The sequence below is a fragment of the Azolla caroliniana genome, unplaced genomic scaffold, assembly GCF_043228905.1.
Source record: "Azolla caroliniana isolate FFs.n. ecotype wild unplaced genomic scaffold, voAzoCaro1.0.p SCAF_9, whole genome shotgun sequence".
Classification (NCBI taxonomy): Eukaryota; Viridiplantae; Streptophyta; class Polypodiopsida; order Salviniales; family Salviniaceae; genus Azolla; species Azolla caroliniana.
The window spans coordinates 2,857,638-2,870,069 of record NW_028230444.1 but is presented as its reverse complement, the minus strand read 5'-3'; the positions used below and the strand labels follow the sequence as shown (position 1 = coordinate 2,870,069).

The 12,432-nt window shown below is 37.2% G+C and overlaps 1 protein-coding gene across 1 annotated transcript; it reads left to right on the top strand.

The window, feature by feature from the left end:
• The first annotated feature begins 867 nt into the window (after positions 1–867).
• LOC147859862 (alpha,alpha-trehalose-phosphate synthase [UDP-forming] 1-like) lies at positions 868–10,614 on the top strand. The gene is made up of 18 exons (XM_087324221.1): positions 868–1,526; positions 1,814–1,911; positions 2,249–2,637; positions 3,897–4,017; positions 5,359–5,460; positions 5,552–5,702; positions 6,049–6,137; positions 6,594–6,642; positions 6,802–6,902; positions 7,011–7,198; positions 7,296–7,413; positions 7,613–7,792; positions 8,734–8,856; positions 8,959–9,046; positions 9,243–9,373; positions 9,565–9,663; positions 9,855–9,942; positions 10,015–10,614. Exons 1-18 carry the CDS (start codon positions 977–979, stop codon positions 10,344–10,346), a joined length of 2,997 nt encoding a protein of 998 aa, XP_087180347.1. The 5' UTR covers positions 868–976; the 3' UTR covers positions 10,347–10,614.
• Positions 10,615–12,432: the final 1,818 nt, after the last annotated feature.

Genomic DNA, 12,432 nt, shown 5'->3' with positions numbered 1-12,432 from the left:
CGTGTGTTCGTGTATGTGTGTGTGTGTGTGTGTTTGAGAACACACATAAACACAAAGATGGCCTTTTTGAGGGGCTAATATGTTATGGTTCATCCATCCATCTCTCTCTCTCTCTCTCTCTCTCTCTCTCTCTGTGTCTCTCTCAAAGACAGGACAGAGACAGAGACAGAGACAGAGACAGAGACAGACAGAGAGAGTGAGAGTGAGAAGGGTGAGAGGGGAGGTATATATACGCTATATATATTGCTATATATATTGAATTTGCTATATATATATATATATATATATATATATTTCTCGTCGCGCTGGCTTTTGGACAAACTCCATGCATTCTCTCTGCCTCTCTTCTTCTTCACCTCTCGCAGAAAAACAATCAGAAACAGAGCAACACACACACACACACACACAATTTATTGCTTGCGAGTGAGAGAAGGAGACAGAGACAGAGAGACATAGCCAGCTTGAGAGAAAGAGAAAAGGGCATTTTTTTTTGTTTTTTTGTTCTTGCATACGTCTCAGAAATCATCCAAAGCTGCCCCCAAATCAACAACCGTAAGCTCTGTTTTGTCAGTTGGGCGATTTTTCTCATTCCATAGAGTGCTTGGAGGGAGAGCGAGAGATATAGATAGATAGATATAGATAGATAGATATAGATAGATAGATAGATAGATAGAAGGAGCGCATATTGGATTAAAGGGAGAGCTTGATTAAGATAAACGCCAGAAAAAGGCTGAGAGTGAGAGATTAGAGGAAGATTGAAGAGAGATTAGAGAGGGCGCCTATTTGATTAAACGAAGATCGTGATTCAGACACACACACACACAAAAAAACAGAGACAGGGTAAGAGAGAGTAGAGAGAGAGAGAGATTAGAAAGAGAGTGTTGGATTCCTCGGAGAGCTTGGTTCAAGAGGAAGGCCAGAAACAGGACGAGTGAGAGATTAGCGAGAAAAGAGAGAGCATTTTGCTCTTCTGCATATGCCTCACCTTCAGGCAAGCAGAGGAAATCGACGCCTCGACAATAGGAATCCGGTGAAATCCGGAGGTGTTATTTCCCGACCGTTTTGTTCATCCTCTGTTGATACCAGAAGTATTCATACCCTACCATCGGAGCAGGCATCATCATCAGCGCCGGCACTGGGATCAGCATCAGTGGCCGCTCATCCACTCTCTGATGAAGATCTTGCATTTCCATTGGGTTCAGTTTCCCATAGAAGCCATCCTAATTCTACTCATATCCCTACCTCCTCCCGATTAGATCGACTTCTTCAACAGAGGCAGATTAACCGAATTAACCGAACATTGGGTCCGCGTGCTCATTCTGAGGTGGGACATGGTGGGCAGGCAATTGATCGATCTTCAATCACTGGTGCCAGAGTGGGCGTGGATGATTCCTCGTGTCCTTCTATTGCACCCCCTCGACAAAGGTTGCTTGTGGTAGCCAACCGGTTGCCTGTCTCGGCCACCCGACATGGCGATGAATGGTCCCTCGAGTTGAGTGCTGGTGGCTTAGTTAGTGCCCTCTTAGGTAAGGGTTCTCCTGAACAAAGAAATGTAAAGACCCGAGGGGGTAGTTAAAATACCAATATGCAAGCCTTCTTCCAGCTGGCTTGTCCCTGTGATCGTGAAGTGATTAATTTTTTTGCATTCATATGCTAGTATGTGCCTTTCCTTATTGTATGTATGAAGTGGAGTTAATTTCAAACACTGCTCATCATTGAGAGCGAGCAAGGGGATCCTCTATTTAAAAGAGCTTATGATTGTTGCATCCTTCTCACAATCTTTTTGGAAATCAATTTATTTTTGTTTCTGCAGGAGTAAGACAATTTGAAACCAAGTGGATTGGGTGGGCTGGTGTAAATGTTTCGGATGAAGTGGGTCAAGTTGCTTTGAAGAAAGCACTGGAGGAAAAGGTTTTGCCTTTAAAAACTAGTTTTTTGGCATCTTAAAGAGTTTTTTAGGCCTATGAACTGTTTATGACATGTTCACACTCCGGTTAAAAGATTAAGGGCCTGCCAAGATTAACCAAATATAAATAAATAGGCCACTTTATGTGGCATGGAACCCTGAAATTACAGAAATACTGGGCTAATATTCCTACGTCTACCTTATTTTAAGCAAACAGTAGTTGAGGCCAAATATTTCAGAACTTTTGGTGGTAAGAGATGGAAGAAGGTCTGCAAAAACCTTGAAAGAAACAGGCATTTGAAAAAATTATTATCTGCACTGAATTTTTTTCTTCGTTTACAGCGTTGCGTGCCTGTGTTTTTAGATGAGGAAACAGTACATCAGTACTACAATGGTTATTGTAATAATGTGCTCTGGCCACTTTTCCATTATTTGGGGTTACCTCAAGAAGACAGGCTTTCAGCAACTCGCAGCTTGGAAGATCAGTTTGAGGCATACAAAAGGGCCAACAGAAAATTTGCTGAGGTGGTGCATTCTATCTACAAAGAGGGTGATGTGATATGGTGCCATGATTATCACCTCATGTTTCTCCCCAAGTGTCTAAAAGAGTACAATGCCAATATGAAAGTTGGGTGGTTTCTTCACACACCATTTCCTTCCTCAGAAATCTACCGGATGCTACCTTGCCGATCTGAGCTTTTGAAAGCTGTCCTAGCTGCTGACTTGATTGGGTAAGATGATTTGACATCATTTACATTGGATTTATAAGCATCAATTTAAATCAATTTGAAGGTTGTATATATCACTTTGTCCTCTATGAAATGGTCTCCCTTGTTGATATTTTTTTTCTGGTGTTACTCTTGGGATATTGCACGAGAACACTCTATTTGGCTGGTTCAAATGACCCATCTAATCATTTCTTCATGGGTCTTTTAATCTAGTAGTAGGTAGTCATCTGACACGAGGAAATCATTTCCTTTATTTGTCAACGAAATATTGTCTCTTCGTAAAGGATGAATGAGGTTGGGTTAGGAGGAACAGAATATTTATCAAAGGCGTTGATCGAGTTTATAACAATATTTCTGCTGCCTGCCTCCAAGAAGTGCAGTGTTATACTTCCAATGTATAGATTTCTAGTTACATGTGAACTGTTTGGATGGTAGCAATGGGATTCTTCTCAAAAAATAAAAGCCTTCTTTCATATTCTTCATGTATTCATTTCTCTGATCTTTGTGACCTTAATTGAAGCTGACTCATGCCTGTGAATTTATGCCATTTGAGAAAAGACTAAACAATGCACTCCTAGTTTGAGTTTCATTTGGTCTTTGTACACTGCTGTCTACAAAATTTGACTTCATGGAACACTTTTGGCTTATTCTAAGCCTTGTATTGCCTTGCATCAGAGAAGCATTGCTGCTTTAAATGTTTTGATGGTGATATATTTGGCCATGGGGCTTCACCATTTGAGGCTGCTGCTCAGGGTTCAGGAGAAGACGTTTACCTTAAAGAACTTGTGATACCCTTGATTCTCGTTTACCTTAAAATCTTGCTATCACGCCCTTGGTTCTGAGGTCCACATGTATGATAAATGCATGACACTAGATTGTGCAGCAGTGGCCCTTAGAATGTCACGTTTTCTCCCCTAATATCATATACACTATTTCTTCTCTCGCTTCTTTCCAAAATGAAGCTGAATTTATTTCTCAATTATGTACTTAATTCATTTTACATCTTTCTAATAGAAATTGAAATATTGTCACGTTTTCTCCCCTAATATCATATACACTATTTCTTCTCTCACTTATTTCCAAAATGAAGCTGAATTTATTTCTCAATTATGTACTTAATTCATTTTACATCTTTCTAATAGAAATTGAAATATTGTTTTTAGATTTTCATTCAATTTTACTTTTCTAAAGCACTGTCTTTATATTATGATGCAATAGTACCTTTTGTAAAAGAATCTCTGAGATTTGGCATTACCCTGCAGCTTCCAAACTTATGACTATGCCCGGCATTTTGTGAGTGCCTGCACACGTATATTAGGGCTTGAAGGCACTCGTTCAGGAGTAGAGGACCATCCTCTTGGCAAGCTCACTCGAGTCGCAGCGGTATTAATCTGTCTCTGTTTAATATCTTATACTGCACTAGCTCTTTCTTTCTCTGTAACACACCCACATATGCACATGAGTTGCTACTTTTATTGAAGCATGTTTAATCGAAGTTGTTAAAATTTCGTAGGTGTGTTACATGTATCTGGTTGTGGACATGATTTTGAATCATATTGATTGTGATTATAGTAGCTCAATAAATTTAAATGATTTTTTCCTTCTCTGTTCTCATATCACATATTTACAAAATCTAGGGCTTTTATGCATGCCAGATGCAAGGGTTTCTCCTGTATATAAAATAAGGGTTTTTGTTGAATTTTGGATTGTATTGCTAATCAGGATTCACCATGAAGTGTAGATTCATAGAAAAGCAGATATAGCCTACCGTGCACTTCTAGAGATACTTGCATAGTACATTCATGTAGACGAGAATATACAGGAAATTTGTTCTTGGACTTGTTGAAAATATGGAGAAACAAGAGATAGAGCCAGACAATTCAACCAAGTGATGATTGGAGGAGGTGTACTTGTATTCCGTTCTAGTATTATTTCCTTTGAAAGAGAATCCTTGGACATTGTGAAGGCCAGTTTCAGTGTTTCATTTGAACTAGGCAATACTTTCAGTGGTTGATGTGTCATGTATAAGGAAAATAACTTTGAATTTGTATCACACAGTCATGTTGTGCAAATGATGGCCTATTAGAGATTGATGTTTGCTTAATGTTATATTAATATTGTAGGGTTTCTTGAGACACATTCGCAAGGAATATCAACCTAGTGTTTATAACAAATTAGCATGATGGTGAAACTAGGCCTTAGATTTGGCATATGCTACAGGGGACAAGCAATAATGTGTTACAAGATAATTATGTAAAAGTAATTGTGTGAATGGGTGTGAAAACAATTGGTAGATAGCAAGTTTTTTGCCAAAAGTATAAATAAAAGCAAAAGCTATAGATGTAGCTACAATAAAAAAATTTATTTTTAACTCTAATCCACAACTACATTTTGATAAAGATTTGACATGTGAAAATATGGAACTCAGTATCATGGGGTCTCATGTAGCTTTATATGTATTGGGGTCTGCCATGGGCCATGTTTATCTAGTCGTGGATGGAAAGATGATGATTGTGATTACTAGTACATGATATGCTTTTGTTTATCCACTGTTGCTGCTGTATTATGACACAAAGTAAGTTCTGTCTGTAGATAAGGATGCTCTGTTTTGATAGATTAGGAATGTAGGATTCCATAGAGTTTTCTCATACAAGAGAAACCTTCTTCGTTTTCGTATGTTTTTTGTGTGTTATCGACTAGTCTAATTTGTGCTGTGTGATTCAGTTTCCGATTGGGATAGATCCTGAAAGATTTACCAATGCTCTTGAAAGGCCTGATGTGAAAGGATACATTGAAGAGTTAAAACATGAATTCTCTGGTCGGAAGGTATTGTATTGCACAGACTTGTTTAAAGGAGACTTGTGACCATGTGGGTGTATCAGAGGTCTTTACTTTTGATGTTGCTGGTATCTGACAGGTCATGCTTGGTGTGGATCGTCTCGATATTATCAAAGGAATCCCTAAGAAACTTCTTGCATTTGAGAAATTTCTCGACGAAAATGCAGAATGGAGAGATAAGGTGCTATTGGTTCAAATTGCTGTTCCAACTCGGACAGATGTCCATGATTGTATGTGTCTGCCCTAATATGATTTTTTTGACATATTTCGTTATAATTTTGCAAGAAAAAAGAACATTGCAGCATTGAGTATAACTCGATTGTATTAGGAGTAATAATATTAGCTTCAAAATATATATTAAAATTGAAAAAAGTCAATAAATTCAATGCTAGATGTTAAAATAAGCGTCTCATTAGATACAAGAGCTGGTTAATGGTGTAGGGAAGAAGTGCTATATATAATGAAGTTTCGGACAAATGCATTTGTAGTCAATACAAAGAACGATATTTTGGGCTTTTTTAGCAAAGGCATTTATGGTTTGATATGTTATGCTAAGATTAATTGTATGTCATGCAGATCAACGACTCACAAGTCAAGTCCATGAGATAGTGGGGAGAATCAATGGGCGCTTTGGAACTTTGACAACTGTCCCGATACATCATCTTGTGAGTGTCTATTTTCTTTGTTAACCAGCATATGACCAAGGGCGTGTTGGAAAATTATGCATATTCAGGGGCATTGGGACAAATAGAGGAAGACTCAGGGTTATTGAAGAGTTATTTTCCTATGAATTTTATGACATTGTTTGTTCTATGGGTAATTGTTTTATCTGGAGATGATTTGCGATTAAATTGAATTTGAAGATGCCACTGTAGGGGATATAATTCAAGTACTACTGGTGCATATATCTGCTGTCTGAAGTACTTCTGAAACCCTAAGCATAAATAGATATCATAAGTTTGTTAGGCACGTCTTCTTCTTGTTTTTCAAAAATGTGTGTGATTTTTCTTTAGAGGTGCCCTGTTGTATGTGTCACTATTGATTTCCAGCAGAGAAAAGAAAACATATATTTTCTCTATTATTTACCACTTTTTCGATGCTTTGATGCTGAATTGTTGCAGGACAGGTCACTGGATTTCTATAGATTGTGTGCCCTCTATGCTGTCACAGGTCCTTACTGTTATCTCTTTATCGCTTGTTCCTTTTTTAGTCTTTGTCCTCTCAAAATTGTCTGCCTGATTGCATCATAACATGCAAATAAATATTAATTTTATAGTTAAACAGCTATATCCATTTGCATACATATTCATGATTTTTTGGGCGTTGCAGATGTTGCTTTAGTTACATCATTGCGGGATGGAATGAATCTTGTGAGTTATGAATTTGTGGCATGCCAAAATATGAAAAAGGGTGTGCTAATCTTGAGTGAGGTAAAAAAGCAATCACAGATGACCAGATTTGGTTATGATGATTCTAAGATTCTGTGCATAACATGGGATAAAGGCCACTCTAAATTTCTCATATTTTTAATCTCTCAGCTGGCTGGGGCAGCTCAATCGCTAGGTGCAGGTGCTATACTTGTAAATCCTGTAGACACAAGTGAGGTTGCTGTGGCAATAAAGTATGCTTTAGATATGCCTGAAAGTGATAGAGAGGAATGCCATCGCCATAACTTTGAACATGTAACAACACATACAGCTCAAGTTTGGGCAGACACATTTGTTAGGTGAAAACTTAATGCTGTTAACAATTCCTTGGAAAACCTATTTTATGCTGAAATCATATATGTAAAGTAATATATAACCTATACATTCTTGATACAGTGAACTGAATGATACAGTTGTGGAAGCCGAGTTGAGAACATTGCATGTCCCTCCTCATCTGCCTTTGCAGGAAGCAGCTGCGAAATATCAACAATCGAGAAACCGTTTGCTCATCCTTGTGTGATTTTTATGACACCTTTTAATGCCTGTTATATCCAAGTTGTGCAGTTGATTGATGCCGATTTGAAAATAAGTATTATTTTTATATAAAGGCGTTAATCTTTCCTAAATTGGATGCATGTTCATGGTTCATTACACTTTCTGCTTTTCTGTCACTGCATCACTTATTATTTATTATTTGGAACTTATGAATTCAGGGCTTCAATGGTACAATGACTACCCAAGTAGATGGACCTGGGCGAAGAGGCCCTGAACAGATCAGAGACATGAAGCTACGACTGAATCCTCGCCTGAAGGATGTTTTGAGTGTTTTATGCAAGGATCCAGAGACAACTATTGTCATATTGAGTGGCAGTGAAAGGAGTGTACTTGATGAGGTGTGCTAGGATCATACATGTTAGATGGACGTGTTCGCTTATCTACATTTTATGAAAAAAATAAAATTGGCAGTACTGAAATAAATTGGTTATAGATTCCTTATCTTTAACGATATTGCTTTATCAATTATGTCTCTTTTCTTGTAGGGGATATGGAAATAGTTTTTAAATAGCAGTATTGAAATAAGTTGATTATAGATTCCTTGTTTATTCAGAATGCTATAATGCATCCCAGCTTATCTGGGATGATGTAACTCAAGAGCCATATATGGTTTAATTGATAAATCTGTTGAGTGCCTCTTCTATGACCTACTTCTAGTGTTGGGACGAATATTCTAGCTCTAGATCTTTGCAGAGTCTCTCTAAGTGATGCAATTGGAAGCTCTTAACCACCCAAGGAATATCCTGAGATCATGGCATACTTGACCTGATAAAAAGGTTGCCACGAGAAAAAAAATATAGTAACTGGAAAGAAGGTGAATTGAGAATGAAATTGTGGCCTCCTTTCTCAATGAAGGTGATATCATAATCCTTCCTTCCTAAATTAACCAAATCCATGATCCCTCCGTAAAGAAAGAAATGTGTGGCCTCCTTTCTCTATGAAGGTGATGTCATAATCCCTCCCCTCTTAAATTAAGCAAATCCCATCTTCTGGTCAGACTTTGTTTTCTAGTTAGGTTTGGAAATGGATGTTTCTAGTTTTAATGGACTGGCAATATGGCCTCATGGGTCTGGAGCATTCTCCTTTAACTACCTATTCTTATAGATAGCTCTTCATGACATATCCTATGGTTGTACTCTTTCTTTCCTTCAGGCTATCGTAATTTCTGAATATTTTTTCTCTGTAAATCCCAAGTTCATAACTCTTTTTGGCACTTTATTATGATTGCTTTCAAATTAAAATACATCATTTTTAAATGATTTGATCCTTTTCTTAACAGGCATTTGGGAAATTTGACTTGTGGCTTGCTGCAGAACATGGAATGTTTCTTCGACATACCCGTGGTGAATGGAAAACAACGATGCCTGAACATTTAAATATGGATTGGATGGATAGTGTTAGGGTTGGTCTCAATACTTTCTGGTTATGTATAGCCTGCTTTAACGTTTTCTTTTATGGGAATCTTCTAATCTAAAATTATGATATTAATTCTCTTTTATGATAGCCTGTTTTTGAATATTTTCGTGAAAGAACGCCACGCTCATATGTAGAAATCCGTGAGACTTCTTTGCTTTGGAGCTACAAATATGCAGGTAGGCAGAACGTTTTGATGAAATGAAAGGGCTATGTGAATCACCCACGTCTTTAATTTTTCTTATGCCTGGAAAAAGAAAATGTATTAAATGGATAGGTTCATGTTTGGCTTCAGCTAATTGCGAAAAACTGTTTTCTCATAACAATTTCCCCCAATTTGTATGAGCTAAAAAAACGTCAAACCCTTGTATGTAGACTATGAATTTGGCGAAGTACAAGCAAGAGATATGCTACAACACCTTCGGAATGGTCCAATCTCCAATGCTGCTGTGGATGTGATACCAGGTGGAAGGTCCATGGAAGTTCGACCTGTTGGTGTCTCAAAGGTGAAGGATTGATTTTTTTCTTACAGAATCTCTTTGAACACAAGTTTTATTTGCATATGATGGATTCATCTTTCTCATTATGTGCATTTTTTATTATGAACAATCCATTTCCAGTAAATAATCACCAACTCATGCTGGCCATCTCTTCATATGAACTCATACAAACTTCTTTTACTTTCATTTTCCTCCAGGGCGCTGCGATTGATCGCATTCTAGGAGAGATTGTACACCGAAAACGGATTACGACACCAATAGATTATGTGCTATGTATAGGTCACTTTTTGAGCAAGGTAGTAAACATATTCAATAAAACAAACACGCAAATCTAATCTTCTCCGTTTTGAATGAACTTTTGTGGCCTGTTGGCTTGAACAATGATAGTGTTGATATTTTCGAAATATGAAGGGTTTAATTGATGTTAGACAATATACAGAGGGGTAATTTTTATATTTGTGAGATATTGTGCTCCTTTTACATGCAGGATGAGGATATATATACATTTTTCGAGCCGGAGCTTCCCCACCATGAACGAGATTACATGACCAATGGCAGGAACGTTGATGCAAAAGGTTTGATGGAACTTCAGTCTCTTCCTAAGGTGATAACCCCTAAGAACTCCATTAAGTTGAATGGTTCTACAGGCTCATGCAAGAGTACGAGTGTTGGCCATTCAAAATCTAGTAGTGGAAATTTGGGTAGCATACAGGCATCAGCTTATAATAATGCATTAGATGTGAGCAGTCAAATGAATGGAAATCACGAGAAAGGGGGTACGAAAAAAGGACGTCCAGATGAGCCTCAGCAAGAAGGTTCTTCGGTGCTCGACCTAAAAGGTGAGAACTACTTCTCTTGTGCTGTTGGTCATAAGCGCTCAAATGCACGCTATTCGTTACCATCTTCAGAGGATGTTGTTAGCTTCTTGAAGGCTATTGCAGCAAGTTATATCGCATTAAGTGATGTTGGAAAGCTCTAAAAAGCAAATGTATGGAATGGATGAGATGAGCTGAAGTGAATTCATTAATAATTTTCTTTTTTCTTTGTCTCGAGTGTGAAAAAGGTTATTATATGGCTATTCTTCAAGTTTTTAAGCTTTTCCATGCAAAGTCCTGTTGTAAAGTTATTTCAACAGGGTAGGGGAAAAAAAGTCTGTACCATGCCTTTACCTGGAAAGATAACTGTTATAATAAAAACTTTTGTTATATAAGGAAAAATTTGTTGAGGTATCATCCGCTTTTTTCTTCGCTATTCCTGTGAAATTATATGCAGGCAAATCTTTTGATATCACAATTCCATGAGATTGTGCGGCGGTGTGCATGGCCAAGAACATAAACATCCTATGTTTGTGGATTAGAGATCTTATCTAGATAAATGTCCAGGTTTTTTCTTACAAAAATATGAGGAGATGTTCGTTTATTCTTAATGGCGAAGGGAATAATAAAAGATGTGCATAAAACCTAAGTCGACACACCATTGTGTGCTTTCCCTATATATGTATATAGCAAAAGATACCTTTTTTGCTATGCATGCATGATCATGAGTAATTCTCCTTTTTTGCTATGCATGCATGATCATGAGTAATTCTCTCAGGACTTCAAAAGGTTTGGATCCAAAATGGTAGAATGATGCACATGATAAGTATGCAATCCTTTGAGGTTCAAAATAATATATTAACTGCCCAGCGTATTGCTTGCAAAGTTAATTACAACTTATGTAGGAAGTTAGTGCCTCTCTTTGATATGGTGGAAGGAGAAATAGCATTTGGTGATCTGAGGAATGTTAAGAGCCACTAAAGGATTTAGGGTTTAGCAAAAGATACCTTTGAGATAATGACGATGCATGCATGATCATGAGTAATGCTCTAGGGAATTAGAATATCTACATTTTTGGTATATTTTTCCCTCTTAGAAGTTGGTAGGCAAAGTTTGTGCACTCGAGTCCCAACACTATGGGCTAGCTTGCTTAATCATTATAAATTACTATCTTGCATCTTTTATAATTTTGTCTTTGAATGCATCATGAAAGGTAAGGGGGAGGAAATATCTCTAAGAAATCATCGAAGAGGCTAATGCTGTGTTTTGTTACTAGATATGCTCATTGGGAATTCATGACTTTTGCATCTCTACATGAATCACACTTTCTTAGTGTTTGATCTTGAATTTACATTTCTAGATTATCTATCCTTGTCCAAATTCCATGTAATTATGTAATATATATTTTAACTAGCTCCCCAACAAAGTGAGCAAATCAAATTAATGGCTCAACTATAAATTTAAAAATATTTACACTAACGCGAGATAAACCAAACTGACAGGATGGTTTTCTCATTTTACGTGAAAAGTTTCTAAACTACTACTATGAATGATTGAGGGCTGATTTGATTGGTAAGACGCTATGAATCCTCTATCTCCTTGTCAATGTTGAACCATGCACATTGATCTACAAAATAGGATTCACAAGCACTTTGCGAAAATGATCCGAATGGTTTTGGAAGAGAGGTTTATCTAGGTACTTTACGCAATCAATTGTAGCTTAAGCATCATTCACAACCACTCTTACTTGTCTTGTCATAGGGTGACTGTTGGTTGAATCTTGTATCATGAACTTGTTATAGTAAGAACTTTGGGCAAGTAAGGCATTACCTTGGTGTAATGTACATAGAATGGACGAGTCTATTTGACACCATGAGATTGTTGTTTGAAGCTACCATGGAAATTGGTCTTGGTCAATGTGACCAATGAGGGTTTATAATTCTCGGTTTAGGTCTCTCCATCTTTGATTTTTCATACTTTACCCTTAATTTCGGCCCTTCTAAACTTTTATTTTTTGCACAAATTTCTATTTACATTGGTTGATTAATTTTCAAAACCATTTTCTTTTCTTTCTTACTTATCATACTAGCCTAACCAATAAGATGATTAGGTAGCCATCTAAATAGGCGAGCATCAAATACTTATTAGATATTAAAGGAACTTCCAATTTTCCTTGGAGAAAAAAATGGGTCTCATATCAAAGACCCAAAAACTTGAGGTTCCACCCACTTATGCATTTAAAAGTCTTCA